The sequence below is a fragment of the Camarhynchus parvulus genome, chromosome 10, assembly GCF_901933205.1.
Source record: "Camarhynchus parvulus chromosome 10, STF_HiC, whole genome shotgun sequence".
Lineage (NCBI taxonomy): Eukaryota > Metazoa > Chordata > Aves > Passeriformes > Thraupidae > Camarhynchus > Camarhynchus parvulus.
This window is the reverse complement of record NC_044580.1, coordinates 12,040,247-12,066,916: the sequence shown is the minus strand read 5'-3', so window position 1 is coordinate 12,066,916 and position 26,670 is coordinate 12,040,247. Positions and strand designations below refer to the sequence as shown.

Sequence of the window (26,670 nt, the reverse complement as noted above, 5' to 3'; positions counted from 1 at the left end):
TTGTGCTGATTTGTTTGTGTGCTCTGTATTAGGACAGTTCAGGATTTTCCCACCAGCAATCTCTCTGCTTTATATATTATTACAGAATTACTGTTTGCTTAATCAGGGTTTCAGGGTAATAGATCACTACCATTTGTTTTATTATTGTTAGTTTGGACTTAGAAGTCTCTTAATTAAAAAGGTAACTGTGATTCCAGATAAACCCTTTTTTCTTTTTTTCTTAAAACCTGAAAGCTTGACACTTCTTTTTTGCTGACAGTATCAGAACCAGGCTGGTGCATAACAGAGGAGGGAGGGAGGGTGGGTTTTGCAATTTTTGGTCAATTGCCAGTATCTATCTCAGAGCTTTATTTCCTTGGGAAGATAAATTCATTCATCAGGGTGGGAAAAATCAGGCCAGAATAAGATAGTCTCAAGGCTAAGACAAACAAATACAGGTTAATATCAAAGGGTCCAGTATACAGCTGTTGGATACCCAGTAGAATACTATTCAGATTGCACACTCTACACCAGCTCTGTGGTTTCTGCCCTGGGTGTGGTAGGAGAAAATTGCTGATAAAAGAATGTTGCTCAGTGAGCTCAGAAAAACCCTGTTAAAGCATTAAAAAGCCCCCAACAAAACCAACCAAAAGTCATTTACTTCAATATGATTTTGAGCTTTCCTGGGCTTTGCTAAAGCTTGTTGTATCTTCTGTTTGTGTTGTCTTCTATTTGCATTCTTTCCATTTAGTCCCATATCCAGTCAATTAATTTCAAGAGCAAACCTCTGATAAAAGCAGGATTGGAACATTTTTCTTAATCTAATTGCTTGTCAATGAAGACAGAGGGTAAATAGTGGGACTTCTACTTTTAGAGAATATGGGCTGCAGATAGCTAATAAAAAGTAAATTCCAGATGTTAATGATTAAGAATCCACAAAATGTAGCATTTATTTGCAGTAGACCTTCCCTTTCCTTCCTTGAGGCAACCCTGTGATAGCCTGGTGGAAAAGCTGTAAAATATAAACAGAGATAGGCCAGGTAAGTGCCAGCTGAATGACTTGAAACCCTGAAATTTTTCTTCTGGCTTAACCCCAGATTGTTGGATAACATGTGAAATGCAGTTGCAGGGCCAATGTGAGAAGATTGCTTTGAATGTACTTTAGTTGGCTGCTTCTTAATCCTCACTTGGTGCCCAACTGTTGACTTGAACAAAACTTCAGTTCCCAAACCCAGACATCTGAATTCTTAGTTACAAACGCATGGTCTGTGCAAGCAAGGAATTTATACTGTTAAAATGGACAGTGGCTTATCAATGTTCTCTCCATTCAAACACTGTCTCACTCTTTTCAAGCCAGAAGCAAGTGATTCTTGTTAGCAATTTGCCATCCTAGAGAGTCTCTTAATATGTTTGGGTTTGGGGGAACCAACCCCTGGTGGTTTCTAGAAAAACAAAAAATAAACACCACTGTGTTAAAGCATTGTCCTAAATTTTGCTGCTGATTTATCACATATATTAATTGTATAGCTGGGTATCCAAGCAGAAAAGCATTCAACCTCAAAATGGCTTTTCTTGTAGGCTTTTGTTTAGCTGCAGTGATTGGCTTATGGTTTACAGATAAACATTTAAAAGATCCTCAGTTTGGTTGCTATCAATCTCTCGATAAGTGTTTTGCATTAAAACATTCTTAAAGTTCCTGTGTTGGGATTACGGTACAACCTGATGATTGTCCTGAGTCTGTATTCTTTTTATAAGCAGACTGGAAATTGGCATTTTATGTGACGAAGCATGAGGATTTCATCCTGAAGGAGATAGCTGTAAACATGGATAGGATTTTGTGTATTCTCTCCAAATTAAAAATTCCTCTGCTGTCCCTGTAGCTTTCTGGAATTGAAGTTTAAAATGCACCAGTTGCTGCTGTTGACTGTTCATTTGCACAGCAGATAGCAATCTCCTGTTATTAACCTTTCCAAATGGCTTTGCAGGTGGTGAAGCTGAAAGGTCAGGTCCTGTCTGTGATGTATCGGTTCCGCACCAAGAACCGGGAGTGGATGCTGATCAGAACCAGCAGCTTCACGTTTCAGAACCCTTATTCTGATGAGATTGAGTACATCATCTGCACCAACACTAATGTCAAGTATGTGCCTTTCTGGGTACTCCCCTCTGTGGGTTTGAAGGAATTGTAACCATTCTTTTTCCCTGTAAAGCTCATCCCAGTTTTTTAACAGATACTTTTTGTTTCTCTCGAACAGTGCAGGCTGTAACAGGGTTTTGCTGCATCAGGAGATCTCCCAGTGTAGCTAGTTTCTCTGTGTCATTATCCTGTGATGCTTCCAGGGCCTGGCTGCACTGGGGGGAAACGTCACTTATCTGTTATGTCATTAGACAAGGCCACTGATCTCAGTCCAGGCTGCCTTGAACTGATGCAGAGCTTCCAGCAGCGCTACAGCTGTCCTGATACTGAAGGAAGGTTAAGCCTGACTCCTGAGCCAAGAGAAAATTCCATGTCCATGTTCATACCATTCTGTAGTTCTGGGCTCTTCTGCTTCAGCTGTGTCTATTTTACAACCTAATGAAGCTGGCAGAATTATTTCCTAGTAGGTTTGATTGGGAAGGGTTCCTGATAGTTTAGCTTTGATAGAATATCCCCAAGTATGGGGGTGATCCAACTCCTTATCTTAAGAGGAAAATGAAATCATCCTGTCTTGGAATTAATATTTTCAAAAATCTTTCATTTCATAGCCTCTTGGGAGGAAGTCACACTCAGAGTATGGTGGAGGTTCGTCTCTGTGGACTGAGCAGAGATGCTTTTGGAGCCTGCTGAGTTCTCAGCCAGTAACTGCAGAACCTAATCTAGCCTTGATTGCTTTATATTGTGAGGTTTTTTAAATAAATGTTTCTTCTTTCCAATATAAACTTAATCTATTCTTAAAACTAAATCTGCTTCTGGTCTGACCAGAGATTTTTTTTTGCCAAGTCTTTAGCTGGGAGGAAATTACTGGGTTTGAGATCTCGGCCTTAGACCATAGATCAGAAATGCTGAACGAGCAGTCTGCTGCTGGAGGTGCTTGCTGAGAGCTCCACTGCAAAACCAACCCCCCGGGGGCTTTGGCACTGGAGTTTGCAAGTGCCTCTGGGCATTCCTTGTCTTGCTTCTTTGGCCTTGGCACATACGTGGACTGGAAGAGCTGTGCATTCACTTTCATGAAACCCAACATCACAATTGTTTTCCTCTTTTTGTTTTTCTGCATACCCAAAAAGTTTGGTTTAAACTGAATAGTTAAGTTCATTGAAAACAGGCAAATGTGTCTTGAAATCAGACAGCTTGTCTGCGCTGTGCATCAAAATAGCTATTTCCACATTTCTGCTGTCCCATAATAAAACATCTTCTGAGGTTTGTCCCAGGCTGGCTTAATTGTGCTTTGTTCCCAAGAGACCACGGATGAAAAAGTGGGGCTGGAGGCTTATGTTGTGTTGGCTCTGGGAATGCTTTTTTCTGAGCCTGCCCTGTACAGTTCAGCTTGGCACCACAGCACTCCCTGTGATGAATAGCACTGTGCCAGCTCCTGGCTCTGCTTCCATCTCTCTTGCTAGGTTTGAATAACAACCCAGAAATGCTGACCTAATATGGAAGTTGCCTGCTGCTACTTTGACAGAGGATGTTCCCTCTTTCCTGTCATGTTGAAAATGTTCTGAAATGGGCAAGATACAGCCCATTATACTCCTGCTTTTGAATAGTAGAAAGAATGCATTATTCAGACTGGTTTTGGTTTTCCCCTTATTCTCTCCCAGTTCTCAGATTTCCAAAGAGGACTTACTGTAAAGTACTGCAGTTCCTGCCTGTTTCTGCCTTTTTTTTCCCCCCCCACATTTGGGGTCATGTTTTGACTTCTGATTTCCTAGTTGCCCTGAAGAGTTGTACGTCATGGTGTAGCTGGTGGTTTCCAGCTGCTCATTAAGCTGCTGCTGGGACTGGTGGTTTGGCACCAGCCCTGCTGTGTGTGGCCATCCTTACACGATCCTGGAAGGTGCTCTGAGTCCTGGAAGGTGCTTCCCATGGAGACCAGGCAGGAATGCCTTGCTCAGCCCAGCTGAAGGCACAGAGACAGATTTGATATGCCTATCACTGTGGTAGCCTAGGCAGCCCCATAAAAAACAGGCTTGAAGTGGTTAAAAATTCAGCATGAAATAGTAAAGACAGTGTAGCCAAAAAAAGTGAATTTAAGTCAGTTTTTAACTGAGGATAGTTTAAAGCCACAGTACATACATCTGTGTGTGTCTGTTAATGGAATAGCTCAAGCTGGTCAGTGAACAGCATTTTCCCAAAAGTCTGTAGAGGGCAGTGATGATTCCAGTTGTTCAGGGATTCACTGATTTTTGCTGGTATTTGTTGGCTTGGTTTGGTTGCTCTGTTTCTTTTTTCTTTCTTTTCTTTCCCCCCTTTTTTTAAATAAAGATACGCCTTTGGAGTTTCACACAGTGAAATGTCCAAACTTGCTGTTGGTACAGAAGGGTAAGGAAATAATTAGGTTCAAATGTTCACTTAGTTCTTTGCAAAAAAAAAAAAAAAAAAAAATCTCAGTTTCACTTGGGTGTAGTCATCCAAGAGAAACTTCCTGGAGAAATGAAGCATTTAACGTTTCACATTTGTGCTGTGCTGGGCTGTGAAGAAGAGTCCTCTGTTTGACCACATCTTCCTGTGTAGTTGGGACTGTTTGATTTCCAAAGAGAAAAGAATAATTGTTATCAGTATCTATTTATTATACAGTCAGAGCAGTGTTTGAATCAAATAATATTGTGGTGACAGGTTATATAAAGATCTTATATGTATATATATATATATTGATATGTATATACATCAAAAGAAAAAAGAGATGTATTTTTGTGGGCTGTGTGGAATATCTGATGTTTCATTTTTGGAAGCCACAGGTCCTGTGCTGCACTGTGTGAATTTATGAGTCCTGTGGTTGCCCTGAGTCTCGAGATTTGTTGTGTTGGAGTGAGCTGGCCCAGGTCACTGCTGGATGAATCAGCCTGTGGGAGAGATGCTTTCTGCTCTGGCTTCTCCTGGGCCAAAAGACTAAAGAGATCAGCTATGCTGATAAAATTGCAGTTGGTGGTAGTGGTGGTAACAACTTTCTCGTGCTCCTGTGTCATCTGTCGTCTGTCTAACACTGCTGTTAGACCCTTCCCATGGCTGAGTTGAAGCTCTAGGCTGAAAGAGGGAGATACTGAGAATTTATAAAAGGATTTTACAACCACAGCCCCAAGGCTTTTACTACACTGCTTTTGTCCAAACCAGACACAGGAAACACATGTGCCTGTATTACATAAAAATAGCTTGGTAGGGATACAGGATTGTTGTTTCACTCCCACCAAAGAGCCTGTTAATTTTAAAGTTCAAATCATTTTTATTTACTCTGATGCCTGGAAAGGGAACCAGTGACTTCAGTTTTCATAGAGAGCTTAGCATCCTCTCAAATGTCAGGAGAACTTCCACACTGTCTTCCTTTTCTTCCATGTGTATTTACTAAAGTAAATTTGAAGTAACTGTCAAAGCCTTCAGGTTTGCTGAACCATTCTTGTCCAAGCCAAGGGCTTTCCCAGTTTCGTACTGAACTTGTGGGTCAGTACAGACAGAATCCACTGCTGACCCAGTCAATGCCTCACTTGCTGTGTTGGGTAAACTGTAGAGCCAAGAAATTGTTCATTTACTCCTTAAACCCCTGAAACTGAAAGTGAAACCTAGGACAAATTTTGGGTTCAAAGTTAGAGGGCAACTTTGAGTTTTGCTCAAACTGATGATAATCCCTTGTTCTGTTTCATTTTTAGTGTCTGGGTGACTGAAGGCACCTGGCTGTGTTGGCTGTCAGAGGGGATGGCAGGGTCTGAAGCAGCCACAGCAGCAGCACTGAGCTCACCCTGGTTGGCTGCTCCACAAATTGCTGCACATTTTCTTTTGGGTTTCAATCACCATTTAAACTATTTATGCAGTAGCAGCCAACAACAACAGAAGATGCTACCCTGGCTTTGCATTTCAATCTTAATTAAGTGCAGCATAGCTTGCACGGGGTTCAGTAAAGATACACCCAACTATTTGGTTTTTATAGGAAATGGATTTTGGGAGGTTGTTCCCAAAGTTCAGTGCTGTTAGCACGATGTGGTGTTTATATCGTAGTGCAGCTTAATGAGTATTAGAGATGAAAGATAGAGAGGGGAGAAGGAGCACCAAGTTAGAGAAGTGCCTACAAAACAAATAACGAGTGAGTGTGTGCTGTTTGGTTTGGCTCATTTGTATGTATATGGCTGAATCAAGAAAACATTCTTTATAAGGAACAGAGGAGAGCCTAATGTGCTGTTTATTGACACATGCACCGAGTTGGTGGTAATAAAAACAAATGAAAGAGTGTAATTAGCTTTCACATTAACGATGGGGCTTAATGGGTGTTTATTGTCCATGGGGTGGTTTTTAGAAACTTCCCCATAGATTCCCCACGATTCAATTGCCTCCTGTAGTTCTGTTGGAAAAGTTTGCATTTTCTGCTTGTGAACAAAGAATGTCTTTGCATACCAGAGGTAATTTTTAGGAATTTTCTGTTTGCTACAATAATAGGGCAAATCCTCTAATGGCTTGGAGGAGTGCCTTGTTTTGCATGTTACTGCTAGGACAAAGTCATTCCCTGTGTTCTCACACTGTAAGGCTTGCAGAAGGCTTTTGGCCACTTACTCTGACCTGCTGTTTGTTGCAGGACACAGATTATTGCCATGAAGCATAAAAACTGACCAAAGTGTCTCCTGGAAAAGCTTCAAGGGATAGCAAAATGTGTTACTTACTTCAGTGGCTTGTTTGATTCCTCACGTTTCCACCAGTTTGGGTCTAATTTGTCATTTGACTTTGTCTGCAAGTTTGTCTCTCAGTCCCTTGGCATTTGAATCTATTTCAGAATTTAAAAGATTTGGATGAAAACCTAAAATTTTAACCCATGGCTAAAAATACATTGTAATTTTCCAGGATTTCAGTTCCATGATCTTGTTGTTTTGCCAAATCTCATCTATTCCTGCCTGTCCAAGCATCACCTCTCTGGGGAAAGACACACATGCTGTGTAATTCCTTTTTGGGTTTTGGGTGTTTTTTCCTTCAGAATGAAGCCAGAAACATACACAAACTGTGAGCACTGTCAAGGATCATTTACAAATACCAAATCCAAGTATTTTGTCAGTTTAAGTCCAATCCTGTTGTAATCTCTGAGCTCCAGCATAATTTTGGGTTTCATATCTTTTCTAACTGAGCCAAGAGCCTCACAAAGATGAGTGTTCAACCTGTGCATCTCCAGTCCAAAAGTTTTCTTGCTTGTTGTGACCAAGCAACAAAAATAACTCTTAATGAGAGGTGCAGAACATCTGGATAACTTTCCAGCGGCTGAGGTGTTCTGTCCTTAGGCATCTTCCTGGAGAGCAAGCTTAATGTTTCCTTCAGTAGAATCAGTGAGGGGGTCTTCATGTGTTCATCATCTTAATTCATCAATGAATTAAGAATAGTGAATTTTTAAATCCTCCATTACTTACCCACCTACATTTCAGTGCTATGACAGCAAAACTCTTCCTGTGCCCTGTAGCATTCCTGTGGTGCAGGTTTTCTCCATGAGAAAGCTGTAAAAACAGATGGATCTCACAGGAAAGGATTTAGTAAATCATCTGAGACACATTTCACTGGGAGTGTAAAATAGGAGACCATGACTATTCCTTTTTGTATCTTAATTGATTTTTGTAAGAAAGTCATTTTGTCTCCCTTGCAGACAACTTCAGCAACAGCAAGCAGAACTCGAAGTACATCAAAGAGATGGGCTGTCATCCTATGACTTATCTCAGGTGAAATTTCTCAGATTCTTCTTTTTGTGCCTCTGATCATTTAAGATGTAAAACAACAGCACATTTCAGCAAAACTAAAAGTACATTGTGACTATCCCTGAATTCCTTTTTGTCAAATACAGCAGAGGGAATCACCTTCCTCTCTGTATCTCAACAGGTGCCTGTTCCAAGTATACCAGCTAATGTTCATGAGGGTGGAAAGTCTGTGGAAAAGCCTGATGCTATCTTCTCCCAAGAGAGAGATCCTAGATTTGCTGAGATGTTTGCTGGAATAACTGCTTGTAAGTGAATGTCCCTGATGTTTAATTTATAATACTGTGATAAGCTTGGTTACATGGTGTAGAGCACAACTTCAAGAGAATGAAGAGAAACTGCTGCATGGTAGAGAATTTTCTAAGCAGCATCAGTCTTTGGGACATTTCCTAGCATTTGTCATTAGCTGGTGTTTCCCCTAAAGATGATTGAGTAAATTCAAAGAGGGAAGGATGGCTTTAGTGTCACCAGAGCTGCCTGGTTTTGATTCTCTTTTCATTTCACAGGGATACCTTAGGCAGTGCTCCTAGATGTTAAACATACTGAGCAGAACATTCCATTTCTAAGTGTATATTTTCTTTCCTAAATAGTTTAGGTAAATTCATTTCTCTAAATTGGGACATATTTCTCTAAAAAGGGACAGGAAAATTACCAAATAGTCTTAAGATAGGCGGCAGTTTTTTATCAATTCATCAGCTTCTGTATCAATGTTTTCAGAGTCATATGCTGCCAGCAATATAATTGTTCTCAGGTCACTTGAGGCATCTCCAGCCATGTTACCTGGTTGTGAGGAGTCCTTGCTCTTTTTCCCCACAACTTTAAAAATTTTCAGCAAGTTTTTTTTAAGATTGCTAGAAGTCTCAGCAACAATTTGTTGTTCTGTATTCCTTGGAAATGACTGTGAGGACAGAGTCCTTACTGGTGCCCTCACCAAAGGATTTCCCAGCCCTGTTGTAAGAGGTAACAGCCAAATTGTCAGTCAGACAGATGGAGCTGTCTCAAAGTAGCCCAGCCTGTGCTGCCTGTTGCCCTAACAGACAGAAACCACTAAGACTGGCAGCTGAAGGCATTATCTGAAATATATCTGTAGGAAACCAGCCAATGCCATGGCTTGTGGAAGAGCTCACTGATTGTTTATTGTTCTTAACTGTCCTCACTGAAAAAGAGGAATTTTTACATTTGTTTTAAATAAATCAATGTGCAAGTGTCATGCAGCGCAGGGAGGAAACAACCCACAGGGTTTGACTGCAGGGGTGTTGGAAGCTGACCTCGCTGTTGGTTTCTTATGTCTGGATTGGCTTTTTCAGTTGGAGAAGACATTGTAACTGCAATATATACTTGATACTCTGTCCTCCTGTTGCTAGGACTGCTCTGCTATTCCTGTTCATCCTTCTCTGTTTACTTGAACAGTGGAGTCAACAGCTGAGGCCGTAAAAGGGGTCCATTAGAAGGTAGCAAGACTCCAACCCTAAACACCAGAATTATGTTTTTCCAAGCAAGAACATCTTGCTTTTTGGCTGCCTTACTGGCTCTTTTTCAGGCAGCTCTCAGCTGTTTGTGGGGAGGGGTTAGGGTTAAGGGTGTCACAAGCTGTGAGGTAGCTGGGAGGTTATGTTCTTGGAAATGCCATTTCTCCTTTCATTCTTACCAATTTACAGGCTGTGCTTTTTTTGGGACATTCTCCCTCTCTGAATTTCTCATGGGAGCTGTGATCAAGGTCTCCTCTGAATGATAAAGGATGGTTCCCAGTCAGGGATGAGATACCCTGTCCAAAACCAATATTGACAAGCCTGTGTGCTGCCTGCCAGACATTTGTCTTATGTTGATACCTGATCTTGGTGTGTAAGAACACAGGCTGACACAGGGAGAGTGCTGCTATTAAAACTTCATTAAAACCCCAAAAGTTGGGAGAGGAAGCCTAGCTTGACCAATTCATGCAAGTGATTTGAAGCATGGGACGATGCAGTTCTTAGGGAGGGATTCAGTTAAGAGGCAGAAATGTTGGAAATACTGGTCCTGCTGGGGGAAGGGACATCATTGACCAGTGGAGTTTAGAGAGAAACAAGTAAAATTCACAAAAAAACCAAAAAAAAAAACAAAACAAAAAAAACAACAACAACAAAAATCAGTGCTGTACCAAAGGTGAGAGCAGAGAATTGTGTGAAAAATCCTGGGTAGGAATACAGCTGGGAGAGATGTGGGCCAGATTCAGAGGCTAAAGAGCATTCAGGGTAACTCAGGAAGGAGAATTAGCTGTTTGCTATTAGTTTAGCTGTTCCCTTTGTCTTGGCCTCATCCTGTGGCACAGACCCTGGTAGCTGCCATGGCAACTCTGCTCCACTTGAGGAATTCCAGTTCATCTGGGGCACTCTCAATTTTTCTGGTGAGTTGTTCTCAAATATCTAAAGCACCCGCAGGATTTTGGCTCAGTCTCTTCCAGCCCAGAGAGTTTGGTTTCCCTGCACAGGGTGGCCTTAGAAAATGGGGCATCTCATGCAAAAATGACATTACTGCAGGAAAAGAAAAATTCATCTGTCCTTCTTATCAGAGCTATATCATCCCATTCTCAATTCTTCCTGCTATATGCACAACCTCCTCTACATCTTGTCCCCATTTCTCCCTGTTGTTGTTTTTAAATATGAGAGCATAGTCTTGCAGCCTAGCCTTGGTTTCTGTGCTGGGCAGTAGGGAGCCAAGGAGGAATTTCTACAGATTTCTACATTACAAAGACAAGCAATGCTAGCTTGCATCAGTGGCATCCACACTCCAAGGCTCCTGTGAGGGAATTTGAGGTGACTTTTTTCTTTTGAGAGGCAAGCTTAGGTTCTTGTTAGGAACATAATGTAAGAACAACTTAGGTAACAGGGAAAAGCTGCTGTGTGTTGGAGGCCTTTGGTGAGTCACACTCAGGAGGTCTCTAAAAGATAGGGAAAGCTAAAAAAAATTTAAACACCTAAAAAATTCTTCTGTTACTTGTGAGTTGAGTGGGCCTTTTGTCCAAGAGAGCATCTTGTGAAATGAGTGGGAATCTGGAAAGAGCAAAGGGGAAAATGAGGAGGCAGACTTGATTTCTAGGCCTGTCAAGTACCTGGCAGCATATGGGTGCAAAACCATCAGTGAGTTGCAGGGTGTTTGGCACTTGGAGGGGAGATAGAGAAGGTGAATAAAGGCTGTTGTAGCAGACCTGTATATTATTTTAAGAGAAGTAGTAGTGAGATTTCCCTGAGCTCTGGAATAATCCAGTACCAGAAAATTAAATTAAGGGACCAAATGGTGCTGTTCACCCAATCTTGTTTCATTCAATTAGAGATTGATCTCCAGTTCTCACATTAAGGGTATACTGTAAAAGTTAATGGCATCTCTTTGTGCAATTTATTCACTACACTCATTTGTCTTCCACACCTCTGGGGTACTTCTACCCTACTTCATGGTTCCCTGTTCTATTTCATGGCTCCCCTAAGCCGACATGAGGACAGCAGATTCCACAACAGACCTGCGTTTTGCCTTGCTACAGCTCAGGTGTGCAGGTCTTGTGACACTCAGGAGCAAAGTGCCTCCAGGCACCTGGGATGCAGGTGGGGATGCAGGTTGTCACCCCAACATCAGCAGGCAATGCCACCAGGCATTGAAGCTAATGTGTTCCACAGGGCTTCTTCATGAAGCTTGAAGAAGGGAAGAAAATATACATTGCAATTGTCTTTAAATATTTTTTTCCTTCATTATCTCACCCCCAAATGAATTCTTTTTCTGTGATTTGTTTTTCTCTTGTAGCAGATAAAAAAATGATGGCCTCTGCATCCACAGCAGGGAACCAGCAGCTTTACTCCCAGGGAAGCCCATTTCAGCCAGGACACTCGGGAAAGACTTTCAGGTATTTGGTGCAGATCCTGAATGTGTCAGTCCCTGTCTGAGAGGGGGAGCTGTCCCATTGCAGTACTGTGGAAACAAAACCAGCCAAAGGTGCAAGAGCTTCCTTTACATGAATGAATTTTACTTTGTGTACGCTTCACTGCTGGTGATGTTTCAGCATTTAGGCTGGGCTTACAAGCTGAGATGATTTGGGTATCTCTCTTAAAAATACTGGCTGGTAAGTAGGTGCTTTTTGCTGTGATATTGTAATTGGAAAAAAGCTAAGGAGCAGCAACAAATTCGGAAGGGAAATAACTCTGAGAGGTGACAGGACAGGGTCAGAGATCTGAGGAACATTCAGCCAAGATAGGAGGGTGCAGAGATTTGTTTTGCACTTCAGCTGTCACTGCTCCTGCTGAAGGGCATTGATGTGGGTATCAAAGGGAACAGAGGGATGCTGCATCCTTAGTCCCAGGTGAGGACTGGGACAGGAGCATCAATACTTTTCTAAGGCAGCTTCCAAATAAATGTAAGGTGATGGTCTGGCTTGTTCCAAGGCATTTTTGAGTTCTCCTAAGTGTGTGTCATTGCCTACCAGCTGGCAATACAGGTTCCAGTTGCTTTTGGAGAGTGTGGTAACAGCAATCATGTTGACCTTAGTGCCTTGTGATATCACCACTGTCTTACTGGAGTTCCATTCTCCTGTTCAAACCAGCCAAGGCTGTGAAACTGAAGGAGCAGCCACTCAGAACCTGCCAGTTCCTCGAACTGGAAAACATTGGCAAACACTGATTTTATTTAAACCAATGTGCTCTTAAAGTCATAATTGCTAATAATCTCAGGGAAGAGAAATAAGATCCCTGTGAGTGTGTTTTGTCAAATTAAAATCAAGTATAACTTGGGGAGATACGAGAGTAAATTAAAATGTCTTTTAATTGGATATTGTGTATTACTGGGTGACTGACTTGCCATCTGGGGGTTTGGCTTGTGTTCTATTCATTTCCTTTGCTAATTCCTGATGTTTAACTGTAGCTTTTCTCCTACTGCTATTCTGTTACATCAAGTAATGGTTTGCATTTCTGCCAGCACTTCCACCCTCAGTGCACTGTCCTCTGTATAATCTCCAGCCTGGCACGTTCAGTCACTGAGCCTGGGCAGCCTCTAGGCACTGCTCTCTGCTTTCCAAGTACAGTTCCAGATACAGTCCAAGCTCCTTAGGTGATGGGGCTTGCCAGTCCAGCTGAGAGGTGCTGGCAGTAGGACCAGCCCTCCCCAGCAGCTGCTGTGTGCTCCAGCCAGATTTAGATGGACTTTCTGGTCTACATTTCCCTCTTTGGAGACTCTGTGATAGTACAAAATAAAAATAAAACAGAGTCTTTTAGAAATTAGAAAACTCTACAAAGAATTTCTAAACATACACTTTGCTTTTAGGCAGTAAGAAATTCAGAATAACAACTCCCATATTCAGATGCCTGCCACGTTTTGCTTGCACTCTGGGAGGGATTCTGTCAGCCTTTTCCAAGGATTCAGATCCCTGCTTTTCTCTCTGCTCAGCCTTGTTTACTTCGTTTCCCAATCTGCGTTCTTCTCTCTCTGTAAGATTGTGAGAATAAACAATAGGGATGGGTTTGGAGAAAAGAACAAGCTGTTTCAGTGGATCCACAAAACTGGGTTTGTGTGCTGTCTTCGTTTCTATTCATTTATATATGACATGTAAAAAATATGGTTTTATATATAAAAGTACAATCACAATGTGTAGTTGTGTAGATTCCATTGCTCAAGACTTCCATGAGAATAAAATGGTGGAGTGGAGCAGTTGCTTCATATAATTTTTCCTATAATTAATTTCTAGGTATTTCTCTGTAGTGAAATTCAGTAAGTAGGAAACAGCTAACATATAAAAAAGTTCCTTAAAAATACTATTTTTTATTATTATTTGTGTTCCAAACTTACTACATGAGTTTAACTTCCTGTCTTGATTATTCTTTTGCCTGGGTATATAATTGCCTGTTCTTCTTTAGCATCAGTTGGTGAAAAAATTAATTAAAAGCCCTTATTTTTAATATGTAGCGCATAATTCTTCATTTCCTAGGCAGGAAACAAATGGAAGGAAGTGCCTATAAGTATCATCTTTTGTGCCCATCTTCATTTAGAATGGCATTTAAGCAAATGCTTAAATACTGTTGACTTTTAGCACAAATTTGTGATGAAGTACCTGCAGTACTCTCTGCAAGCCGGATTTTTTATGCATTAAATGTTAAACTGGTGTGAGGCTAAGTGTGTATGCACCATGTGTGGGACTGTATTTATTCTTAGAAGCCCTTTCCAAGAGATTACTGATGTCTAATTCAAAATAATTTTGCCTGCTGTGTCTATGAGGACTGACATTTAGAATGCCAGTATGTTTCATAGTTTTGTGACAGTTCGCAGTCATTTTTCTTACCAAGACAGATTGAATAATTATCTTTAATGTATTGTCAGTATTTCTTTATCCGAGATACAATCTGTACATTGAGAATAGGCCCTACAAATGAGGCTCTGTGTGTGTTCTGAACCCTTAGTTCATCTGTGGTGCATGTGCCTGGTGTCAACGACATCCAGTCCTCCTCCTCAACGGGCCAGAACCTGACTCAGATATCGCGGCAGCTCAACCAGGGCCAGGTGGCCTGGACGGGAAACCGCCCACCATTTCCAGGACAGGTACTCGTTTCTAGTCCTTTATTTTCATGGGCATTAAAGATTTGCATCTCTGTGATTTTTACAGAAGTGTTAGTAAACCCATTTATGGTGTCAGGGTAATTATTTTGTGGTTGGGGTGGAGGTGTGGCAGTGTGAACAGCTGCCTGTGTGTAACTGCTCTTGGTTTGGGAGCCACTGAGGTGGCAGTGGCTGCAGTGACCCAAGCCCCACTGGAAGGTCTTGTCCTGCATTTAAGTGTGCGCTGGATGAAGGAAAAAGGACAGATCTTCTGCTGTAGTGTTAATCCTGTGAATTTAATCTTTCTTGGACCAGGACCTTGCACCCAGCAGTGTTAGCACCATTATCAGAGTGGGCAGAAGGGGCAGGTGCAAACCCAGGCATGGATTGGGAGCAGAGGCTGCTCAGCCTGGTGTCCCTCTGTTAGCGCTGCCCAGTGTAGCTCACACCTCCATCAGATGCACTGTTCTTGTCAGTGTTAGCCCAGAAATCGCCTCTTATTCTGTGTAACTGTTAAAAAATGGTTCAAAACTCTATTAAAAGACAAATAATATGAAATTAATCTGATCTTAATAATGCTGCTCTTAATCCCCCCTGAGTTCTCATTGTTTAGCAGGCTGGAATGGCATGGTAGGGTGGTCACTGAATGAATTTCCAATAAGTGAATTGTTTCCACATTAATCACTGATTATTCCCAGCCCTCAGAGTGTCATGGTTCTCTGTCACACCTGGTTAATTAAATCCAGTCACAACATTTCTTCAAATGATATGGAAGGTGCCGAAAATGACTAAAACAAATTAATCATCCCTCCTACTGCACAGATTCTGTCCAAGTCAACCAAGTTTGGATGTGAGTGTAAGGAAATCGGAATTAATTCTTCCATCTTAAATAAAGTAAAATGGGGCTAAGCCTTGTAAAAGTGACATGCTGAGCTCTCACTGCCATTGTGGAAATCTTCAGAAATGTGCAATTTCTTAGCTTGGAACTGAACTGAAGACTTAATAGCATCTTCCACATGTTTTATGCCTTTTGGCATCTATTTTGCTCCCCCAGCTCCCCTGCATTTGCCCAAAAGTCATAGAATCATTAACTTTGGAAAAGTCCTTTATGGTCCTCAAGTCCAACCATTAACCTACTGCTACCAATTTCACCACTAGCCCACATCCCCAGGTGCCACATCCACACATCTTTTAAACACCTCCAGGGATGGTCACTCAGTCTCTTCCTTGGGTAGCCTCTTCCTGTTCTTGACAGCCCTTTTGGTGAAGGAATTTTTCCTGCTGAGAAGTGATGGGAAGTGGCTCAGTGAGCATTTCTGCCAGCTGCCTCAGTGCCCTTGCTTGGATCCTGCTCAGCCCATGGAGTTGTGTGTGTCTGAGGGGTGTAGCAGGTCACTGACCTTTTCCTCTTGGATTGTGGGAGCTTCATTCTGCTCCCTGTCCCTCTCTTCCAGGGAAGAGCAGCTTCCTTTGTATGCATTGATTGCCAGTAACAATGCACATAATTACAGATATCTAGAGATGTAATCACCCTATCAATTTCTGTTTGTGGGCTTGGTTAGGCAGTGAGTTTTTCTTGGGACTGCTGGACTTACTCATCATGTGGGAAATGGTTTATAGTCGTATTCTGTCTGTGCTCCATGACTTTGGATGGAGCACTTCACTCCCTTAGTCCCAGTGCACCAGTTGTACATGTCTCAAAGCAGCCTCTGCAGTGTTCAACCACTTGTGTAACATTCTGGGAGATACTCTGACAGAGCTGTTACGTAGGTGAGATGACAGTAAGCTGGATTTTAGTACTTTTGAATTAACTCAGCTGCCCAATTAAAGCAATGTTAGACTGTTTCTTCCCTTCTGCCAGGACTTGGTGATTCACCCTTTACAAGGCAAAGTAACTGCTGTCTGTATTTCATAGGCAGGGAGACAAAGCAGCTCATTAGCTTTGAAACTTTGGCCCTTTAGTCCCAAGCACTGGAGACTCTGGTCATCTGAGACCTGAATATGTCCATGCAGATAACTGATTTCACTGTGGCACTGCAAAATCAATACACCTGGAAAATAAAGATGAATTCTTCATACCTGTTGAGTGTGAGATTAATCCTCATAATAGCAGTAAAAGAAATCCTGGTTTTCCAAATAGCTCTGATACAGAGTACCTGTGAGCTAATCAGCAGGAGAGCTGTAGGTGTTGGTTTATGGTCTGTTTTATTCCTTTTGCAGCAGTAACCTGGCTTGGACAGAAATGAAATACAGCTGAGACAGGAGAAACATGCCTGTTGGCATCCACAGAGTTTATTTAGTCTTTGCTTTATGTTGTAAAAAGTGATTCTGCTGTGCTGTTCCCCAACAATAAAACTTTTTCCTTCTTTTACGCTTTGTTCGTCAGCAAATTCCATCTCAGTCTGGCAAGGCTCAGTCGTCTCCCTTTGGCATTGGAACGAGTCACACCTACCCAGCTGACCCATCATCTTACAGCCCCCTGTCCAGCCCAGCCACCTCTTCTCCAAGTGGGAATGCCTACTCCAGCTTAGCAAACCGAGGTGCAGGCTTTGGTGAGTTTTAAGTGGTGTAACACAGAAATGCATGTAGAAATGAAATTCTTCAGCATTAACTTCATTAAAAATCTTCCAATATTTAATCAGTAAAAATTGGTTTTTATTTTTCTTCTGGTGAGTCAGTTGGGAAGCCCACGTGGTGAAAGGGTTTTGCTTTCTGCTGCTGAGTAGAGAGGACAGAACTGACCTATTACCTCCATGCTCCATCTCCTTCACATCCAACACACTTCAGAATATTGTCATTTTATGGTATGAGGGAACCTTTCCCCCCCCGCCCCCCAGTAAATGGTATCCTGAAAGATTCAAAATTTGCTTATATGACCAGTAACTGTCCTCCCAAATTGTGGTCAACTGGTTCAATATGCTTTCTTTTTTCATTTTTTATCATCTTCTTCATGATGGTGTCCCCTTCCACTGAGATTGCATGTTGTAGTTTGGCTGAAAATGGGATTTATTTTGTACCCCCAGTGCTATCAACCTAATCAGAGTAGGTGCCATGTTTTGAAATAGTTTTCTTTTCCTATTACATGCTAATTTGGTGGCTTTCAGACTGTGACCCAGTAGGGTAACCCCTTGGTAAGTTTTCTGTGCTCCACCAGAAGAAAAATATTCAAGATTAAAATATATAATGGATTCCATGAAAATATCACAGGGTGATAATAATGTGCAATCCCAAAAGGCACGGGTAGCATTGTGCTGATGTGTTTTGTGTGCCCCTGTCCCTGGGGAACAAACCTAGCACAGACCTGTGCCTAGAAAAGGGACATTGGCATGGAGCTTTTCCCACACAGCTTATTCCTCCCTCCATTTTCATTTCCACCAGGCATTGTACATTTGTTTATGAGACAGCCTTGTATTTCAGGCTTAAGCTACTTGGCAAGAACCCTTTCACTTAATGAGAAACATCTCCTGACCTACATCAGTTTGGGTGCTATTAATAACCCAGCCTTGACGGAGACGAGCGGCTTCGAGCGCCGGCTGGCAGGAGCTGCTCTGCTGGAAAGAAGCATCATTTGCTTCACTCACTTAATTTCAATGTGTTGTTCTGAGGGGAAATAAAACAAAACAAACTTGCAGCTTGCTTTTAAAGGGGAACTTAGATGAATTTTATTTTGGCTCTTAAAATGTCTGCAGGGTTTTTGAGTCAGCTGAGTTACTGGTTGTGGTAATGTCAGTGAGGGAAGAACTGTAATCATCTACTTGGGATGTGATAGAAATGCATCACTGCAGCGTATTTACTTTCCTGTAAAACCTTCCCTTTATGTGTTTTGCATGGCTTAGCTGGTGGCCAAAGGATTGGGTTAAATAAGTGTGTCTGTATTTTCTGAAGTCATGACTGTGAGTAATGGCTGATTTGATATGACTGAGCCTGGCTATCAAAGACTTGGCATAACACAGGTGTGGAAGTTTGGCACAGGAAATTTGGCACCTTTGGCAGAGGATGCTGGTGATCAGGAAGAACCAGACATGCACAGCTTGATCCTCTGCTGTGAGAGGGAAACAGGCAAAAATAGCTGGAGCTCTTATAGAGAAAAACATTAACAAGAAAAAAGAGGAAGAACTATTTGGAGGAAAAGCATAAGCCTGGTGGCAAGCTTTCTAAAATGCTAGTTCTTAGAAGGAGATACTGTAACTAAGGAATGGAAAATTATCCAAAAATATTATAATTCAGTGGCAGTCTGTAGAAATGCAAGGTAAAATGAGTCCAGCTTAAGTATTACTGTACTCATGAAAAATGTATGTGTAATAGGTAACCAAATTAAAGTGTGGCAATATGCTTTTTTTCTGGTGGACCATTTAGAAGAAATTAATCTCCTTGAAATCATCATTTAAACTGTATTTACAATGAAGCCTTGCTATTCGTGTTACTCTGTCAAATGTAAATGGCATGAGACTTTTAGGAGAGTATCACCATATTGACAGGATAATAATTTGTTATGAACTGTATATTAAGTAAATCACTTTGCAGATGTATCACTGGAGGACAGGACAGTCCAGCAATGCCTGTATTTAATCAACAAGTCTGTTGTCTGTCGATCATACTGTTTCTACATCTGCTTAAAAAAATCCTGGATCTGCTTACATGCTTCTTAGATGAGTACCAAACTGTGCAGCCACTGCTCCACTAGAATTCAGTGTTTTGAAGAGAAACAGCTCTCAGATGGTGAAGTTTGGTTTTCAAGTGAAATGAAAAATAGTCCTTATTGATTAAAAAATGATGGGGGATGCTTGAAAATTGTCTTGCAGTGCCTGGCTCACTGTGCATTTTGCTCTGGGCAGTTCATGGCTGAGCAGCCATGGCCCTGAGCTTTGCTCTGGGGCTGAAACTCCGTCCAGCTTCCTCCTCGCAGGGCTGGTGTCACCCAGGGCCTTTTTCCAAGGCTCCTTTACAAATCAAGGCACTGATGGATGCTACCCCAGAGAGGCAGATGTTTTGGAGGAGCTGCTCTCTGACTTGTGCCTTTTCTTGCAGCTGAAGGTGGCCAGAGCAGCGGGCAGTTCCAGGGCAGACCGTCCGAGGTGTGGTCGCAGTGGCAGAGCCAGCACCACAACCAGCAGAGCAGCGACCAGCACTCACACCCACAGCCCAACCAGACCGAGGTGTTCCAGGTGAGCAGTGAGCCCAGGGTCCCTCTGACCACCTCTCAGCTCTGAGTTAGAGCCATGGCCTTTGAGGATCAGGTGCAGCAGGGCCTGCAGCCCTTCCCTGCTGCTGTGGGCTGCCATAGCCCTGCGCTGCTCCTAGCTGCCCTTAGCTATTGAGGTGGTTTGGGTTCCTGCCACACAGCAGCATCTTTGCTGATGTAGAATGCTGTTTTCCCTTCTCTTTGCACCCTATACTTTGGGCTTTCATCTTTTGCAGAGAAGCCATGAAGTATTCCCAAGTGAAGTGTTTTTCTTATCCTGGTGCTTGCCTCTGACATCTCAAGTTCAGTTAGATATCAGTGTCATTCTCTTTGACAGTTCAAGCAGGAAAGGAGTCTGATAATGCACAGAAGAGAGTGGACAATTTTTTTTTAAGGTTAAACCCAGACAGATATCCAATAGGGGGTAAACAATCACCTTCAGCTATCTAATTAACTATAATTCTGAGTCTTGACTACAGATAGCAAAGTCCTACTATAGAGTTGGACTTCATAAGTTGACTAATAACATATCTGTCCTTCTATAACTGGTTTTTAAATTACATGAAGAAGACAGTTTACAAGAAAACAATGCAGACAAATGCAGGAAAGACAGTTCAAGCCCCAAGCAAGGTTTAGAAGTGGGATGCCTCCTTGTCTTTTGGAAAGTAAATTCACCTGCAAGACTGGGCTCGTGTGCAAGAACACTGCAGAAGGTCTGTGAGCATGGGAATATTCCTGTGTGGATGAACCACTGCTTTCACACAAGATCAAACAACAGCCCTTCATCTGGAATAACTGCCTGTCTGCGTGCTCTTAGCCCAGGGCCCAGGCAAGATTGGTCTGTTGCATCTCTTTCTGTTAGCAAAGGTTAATTGCTCTCCAAGAGGATATTCAGGGTAATTCCAGTGGAGCTGAAGGCAGCATGGTTTGATGGCCAGCAGAGACATGGGGCTCCAAGCAGTGTCTTGCTTGTTTCTTAACAAATTTCTCATGAAGTTAGTGGCAAGGAAGACCATGGGATAAAAGGAGAGCTGGGCTCATCTGCAGAGCTCTTGGAGGTGAGCGTGTGTTTGGAGGAAATTAGGAAAATAGCTGGATGGGATAAGAAACTTGGATGAGTTTAAAGGCCTCCAAGAAGTTGCTTGGATTGTGCCCAAAGTCAGCCCTGGGTTAGCTGGGCTTAGGGAGAGAGGCAGACTCAAGAGGAGACCTTGCTGGATCTGTGCCTGAGGAGCCTTTGCCACAGAGGCCCCAGCAGCAGAAATGCCTTCAGAGATGGAAATGGAGACAGGAGGGAGCAGCTACAGCTTCCCCTTGGCTGGGAGAGAATGTGGGAAAACATCAAAAGAGTCCAAGTTTTGGTCAGAAGATGAAGGCTGACCCTGGCAGCTCAGACACTGCCAGTTGTGCTCACAGTCTCTCTCACCACATTGGCAAGGATGCTGTGAAGATTTTGGATGGATTTTAATCAGTTTTATTTTGGAGGAACTTTCCAGTATGCAGCAGCTCTCAGTTCTTTCGCAGAGCAGATCCTGTGAGCTTTCTTACTTGTTTTTTGGTTTTGTTTTATTGTGAGGATACTGAGCCATCCCTGGCAAGACTTGGCTTTGTGGTAAGAGTTTATTATTGTAAGGACTGACAGGAAAAGCAAGTGTAAACTCGGGTTTTCCCAGCAAGGGATATCTTCTCCCTGTGGCTTCAGTCTCCAGCTGAGAGGAAAGGTTGAGTGTTTTTTGAAGCCTCCTGCAGAGACCTCACTTGGCTCAAGACACGTGAGAGCAATTACCACAAAATCCCATTTCTCCTGGGAAGTTCCTGCTATTTCCTCTGCCTCTGTACATTCATGAAGGCTGCTTGGGCACCTTTTTAGCTGGGGTCTTGGTGTTCCACAGAGCAGTGTTCACCTAGAGAGTGCTGGTAGGAAGTGAGACCTTGCCCAAATGCCACCTGACACAGCTGGAGCTCTGTGTGTGAGATGTTGTACATTCCCCATGCAGTGAAACCAGAGAGTTTGCTGCTCTCCATATGTACCTCCCATTCCAAGGGGAGCTGTCTCAGTCTGGGAGGAATAGGAGGCAGTTCAAATGTGTTTTATTTCAGAGGAGCAAAACTTCTGCCTTGCTTAAATCCCACTTTTTGTTCAGAAACACTCCAGCAAAATATAAGTAGCACTTAAACCTTAGCCCAGCCCTCTGCACAGGTCTGGTTTTCACCTTATTTATCTAAACTTGGCCTTTTCTGGTTTTACACTGAGAAGATGAGCAGGAAACAGTTTGTGTCTGGATAATGTGTTGGCAAGTGAGACTTCACTTTGGTTTTTCCTTATCGTGCAGGACATGCTGCCGATGCCTGGGGATCCCACACAGGGTACTGGCAATTACAACATTGAAGATTTTGCTGACCTGGGCATGTTTCCACCATTTTCCGAGTAGCTTGCGAAGCAGAAATGGAAGTTCTTCTTCTCCAAGGCCTTTTCAGTGTAATTTTGGCGCTGCTTTTTCTGTGTTGCATTTCTGTAGAAGCTACTAAACAAGAAGACACATTTCTCACATTTCAGATAGTGGTGTAGAGCTTGCTCTCTCCTCCTTGGGGTGCACCAGTGCCAACAGAGGAGCTCCAGCACTTGTTAGTGTTCATTGACAGCTCCATTGTTTTTTTTTTTTTTATTTTATTGTCATCTACCTCAGAGATAAAAATTTTGCTTGTTTTTAAAAAACAAATCTCTGAGTCTCAAATATTTGAATGTGAATGATGCATAATATTTCCTTTGAATGGTAATTTTTTCAATAGATAACAAAGTAACAAAGACTAACAGAGAAAAGGTAAGGTCATGTCTCGTTACAGTGCCTACCGCTCAATTTCGATGCCTTGCTTTAAGCTTAAGTTTCTGGAAGCAGACACAATATTCTGTTTTCTTTGGTTCTTGTAGGTTTTAGGTCACTTTAAATGTTGAGATAAAGCAACATAATGTAGGCCTCTCTCACCAGAAGATTCAGCTCTGCCTTTTCTAACTTAAACTTGAATGTGTGTACATTTTGGTACTTTATGTATATCTTGTGCTGTATGAAGTGATTTCCTGTACTGGTTTCTTTTGCCTTTACAAAGGGTCCATTCTGGAGTGTACTGAAAAGGTTGATGATGTATGTGAAGGAATTGAATATCGTGGGAGTCTCCATCACTTCACATAGGTGTTCTTACTTTTAATTCAGGTGGTTCTCTATTCAGAACAAACATTTACTTACATAAGCTATTAGTCTGGTTTTGCACTGAATTGAGGCCTATAACCTTGTACATTTCTCACTGGCTGCTTTAATTATTATTGTTCTTGCTTTCCCAAAAATATTGCCTCTTAAAAAATGACTGTAAACACATTGAGATTGCATTTTCTATATTAGCTGCATTTCCTTTCTGTGAAGTACTTTTTATACTGTGAAACCTCACATTTTAACAGTGGAAGGTGGTGGCTGTTACTAGGAAATCGTTCAAGCTCATTTGCTGCAAGCAGTGAGATGGTTTTGTAGTGTATAATTTTTTTAAAGTGAGTTGGTATATAGGTATTGATTGGACTATTGTCCACTGCATACACAGTGATAACTTGAATTTTTGCTTGGATTCCCAAGTAAATGCTTCTGTTAACCCTTTTCTGTTAAAAATGGGATTTTCAGCATACCAGGTTTGTTGGGGACTCTTGACTGCTCTGAATGCTGTATGCTTTTCCAGAGAGGTAAGTTAATCACCTTCCTCTTGGGTGAGTCACCTGCCATATGTCTTCATGAGAGATGTGGTAGGAATCGTTTTGTTCAGTATTTCATGTGCATGATGAGTTACAGAGGTTGGATTGTAAGGATTTTATCCCGATCGTTTCTTCTGGGATGGGAACACAAAGAATCACTCACAAAGCCCCAAGTTCCTGCATGCAGGTTGTTCATAACCTTTGAGGCTGGGTGCAGAGGAGGAAGGGGCAGCTTCCCTCAGCTTTTGGACATTCAGGGGCCATGAAGGACCTGGGAAGAACAGCCGCAGGGCATAGCCCCCATCCAGAAGATCTCAGTGTGTGCAGCCATTCTTAGACTTCACAGGATTAAGCTCTACCTTCTCATAGCCCCTCTCGAATTCTGGGGTGTGTCTGAGTGGGGACAGGGTGCACAGCACCACAGTCCATATTTTGGGGTGGGATCCTGGGGAGCAGGCAGGCCCTGCTCTGGCCAGGCAGGGTTCAGGTGAGCCTGGCCCAGGGACATGGGTGGCACTAATGGGGCTGTCCCAGCCTTGTCCCAGATCAGCATATCATGTTCAGTAGCCAGGAAGAGTCCTCCTTACTATTTCTCTCACCAAATCTGGGACCAATCTCTTACCCTATGTGCAAGTGGGGCTAGGGAGTCTTTTTCTTTTTAGGACAGTTTTGTATATCTCTAGATGAGGTACTGGAGAGGCCTCGGATCTCCTGGCCTGCACTTGCCTCACCAAATCACACTGAGAACAAGCAAAAATCTTCCTATCTCTTCTCCCCCAGAGATCTGGAAAATACCATCTTAGGTGAGCAAGCCATGTGCTTATGCACTTTGCTTTTAAATACATGGATGTTTATTCTCTTGGAGCCATCCCCCTTTCCCCTCATGCTGCTCAAATGAATGACTGCTCATGGAATTGGAGAGGCAAAGGAAGTTCTGCTGTAAAGTTCACTGGTGTCTCTTAAGAGGTGCCTGGATGCTGCACCAGTGAGTGAGGTGCTCATTGTCTGTGCAGGGTTTTGAAAGGGGCTGCTTATGAGGGAGGGAGCAGTAGATGAGCAGTTTGTGTCTCTCCACAGAAGATGCTTGACATGATAAATGTCAGTTTTTCTGAAATTTTTATAAATTTTTCCATAAAGTGAATAATGAATTCAGCTAAAAAGTGCTGTTCCTGTGTTTTATTTGAGCCAGCAAACTGCTCTGAGTATATTTATAGTTTATTTTACTTCCTGAATTCAATTTAAAAATAAGATTTTTTAAGTCATTTTCTTTCTCCTGACATCAGCAATGATAACTTCCTCAGTGTGTTGTGGGTTTTTTACTACTGAAGAAGGCTTCCCGTGTACAGATTTTGGTTGTGCACTTCAAAGTGCACTGTTAGAAGAAATTTAAGCACATCTCTCTTTTTCTTGTTGTTTTTTTGAAGTCAGTATGTGTGAGGGATCAGAGCATGGACTGCTCCTCACCTTGTGGGCTCCTTCCTGGTGAGGGAAGGTGATGGCTGCTCTGTCCAGGGCAGTGTGGGCAGTGCCAGGTTTGGGCTTTCCCAGTCAGCTGTTTCTATTGTGCCATCTTGAGCCAGCGCTTTACTCTTGGCATTTCCACCCTTGCCCTGCTCCTCTGCCATTCCTGGTCCTCCATCTCCCCCAGCCCAGGTGGGAGGTGTTGGGCTGCCATTCCCAGCCACGAGGAGGGAGCAATCCACAAGTTTGGCAATTTGGTGCTTCTGAGGCAGAACTGCTGCAGGAGAGGCTTTGCTGCAGGTGAGGCTTTGCTGCAGGTGAGGCTTTGCTCGTGCTGCAGGGCTCTGCCCTGGCCCCTCTGTGTCCCTGCCTGCTCCTCCCCAACAGCCCCCCAGGTGCTGTGGCTGACAGAGCTGTGTAGCCTTGGCTGTGCTGTATCTTGTGTTTCCTTACTTAGCTTACCCTGTAGCTGCAGTTATAAGGTGCATTGGGAATGCTGATGTTTTTATTACGTGCTGTCGGTGTAGCTTTGTTGGCACTTTGGCTTCCAATTTCCAGAATTTCATAGGTGGTGGATTTCTCATTCCTTTTGTGGGTTTTTTTTCTAAGCTGGAAATAAAGCTGTGATTTCTGATTGAACTGTTGCAAACACAGTTTCTTGAAACTGAATTTTCTGGGTTTTAAACTCATGGAGCAGGAAACTGCAAATAGTGATGGTCTGGGTGAGTTATTTCAAGGAGCAGACATATAGACTGAGACAGTTTTAGATACTAAAATATTTATATTCATTTATTCAGAAGAACAATCCAAGACTCCATCACATTACTTGTACAAGTGCTACTGGCAGTACCTACAGTGATGCTTTAACCAGATAGTTCCATTTGTAGCTTTGTTGCCTTTTCTTTTCTTTTGAAGTACAGTATGAAACTGTAAATACTTCTTGCAGAACTGCCTTTTTAACTCTTAATTACTTTTGGCACAGTGTTAAATAGTGTTGGATTTACCCAATTGCTATGACATATATTTTTATATACATAGGTGTACTCTTTTTTCAAGAATAATACAGCCATTTTGTCATTAATGCCTTATTGGTGTCATACTGCTGTTGCTCTTTGTTTGCAAGGTATCGAGTGGACTAATTTCTAGTTCAGATATTTTCACTTTTCCTGGCAGTGCTCAAGTTTGGCTTCAGGTGATTTTTGCCAGAGCCCCATTTTTCACAGTTGTTAACTGTGAGAAGAAGAGAATGTGGGCTTGGGCTTGTTGCTGTTAATGGAGCAGAGAAAAGGTGATGGCATCTAATTGTCTTTAAAAGGTTAGACTTCTACTCTAAACCAGAGTGCTTTTCATGAAACTGATAACTGTGGGCACGGATTACTTTGTCTAGATTAATGGTCTTTAAAAAAGAAAGGGAAAGGAAAAAAGGAAACAACTCCAAAAATGGGCTTCTGTCATTGTTAGGCACTTGGTTACATATCTGTTTAAATTCTTCATATTGATGTGAAATTGTGCTGTGGATAAAGTGTATTTTGTACTTCTGAATGTTCTATATTTATGACTAACAAGTACAGAATCAGTTGTGTGTATGTATAACTAATAACTGCCTTTTTAAATTTCATTAAAATAAAAATGTCATGAGCTGTTGTTAATTCCTGTCTTTCTGTAAATAAGTAAAATGTCCTGTTGGGAATTTTCAAGTAAGAAGTAACCCTGAATTATAAGATCCATGCCAAAAATCAGAAGATGAGGCATTGATCTTTGTCTTTGAAATCTCCTCCAGTGCTGTGTGGTTGGGGACAGGATGTTCCTCTTTTATCTGTCTTGTAAAGGCTGTCCAGAGGGAGCAGGAGAGGAATGATAGTTTGAG

The 26,670-nt window shown here is 42.3% G+C and overlaps 1 protein-coding gene across 3 annotated transcripts in view; it reads left to right on the top strand.

Moving 5' to 3' along the window:
• Positions 1-26,452, top strand: part of ARNT2 (aryl hydrocarbon receptor nuclear translocator 2) — a 96,759-nt gene extending 70,307 nt beyond the window's left edge. Inside the window, exons 13-20 of one of the 3 annotated variants that reach the window (XM_030954964.1) lie at positions 1,965-2,116; positions 7,776-7,848; positions 8,006-8,129; positions 11,653-11,752; positions 14,292-14,430; positions 16,814-16,979; positions 19,456-19,592; positions 21,943-26,452. In XM_030954964.1, coding sequence (XP_030810824.1) covers positions 1,965-2,116; positions 7,776-7,848; positions 8,006-8,129; positions 11,653-11,752; positions 14,292-14,430; positions 16,814-16,979; positions 19,456-19,592; positions 21,943-22,041 — 990 coding nt within the window. In that variant the 3' untranslated portion in view covers positions 22,042-26,452. The remainder of the gene's footprint in view (positions 1-1,964; positions 2,117-7,775; positions 7,849-8,005; positions 8,130-11,652; positions 11,753-14,291; positions 14,431-16,813; positions 16,980-19,455; positions 19,593-21,942) is intronic. The other 2 variants (XM_030954966.1, XM_030954965.1) reach the window with 2 other exon arrangements.
• The last annotated feature ends 218 nt before the right edge of the window (positions 26,453-26,670 follow it).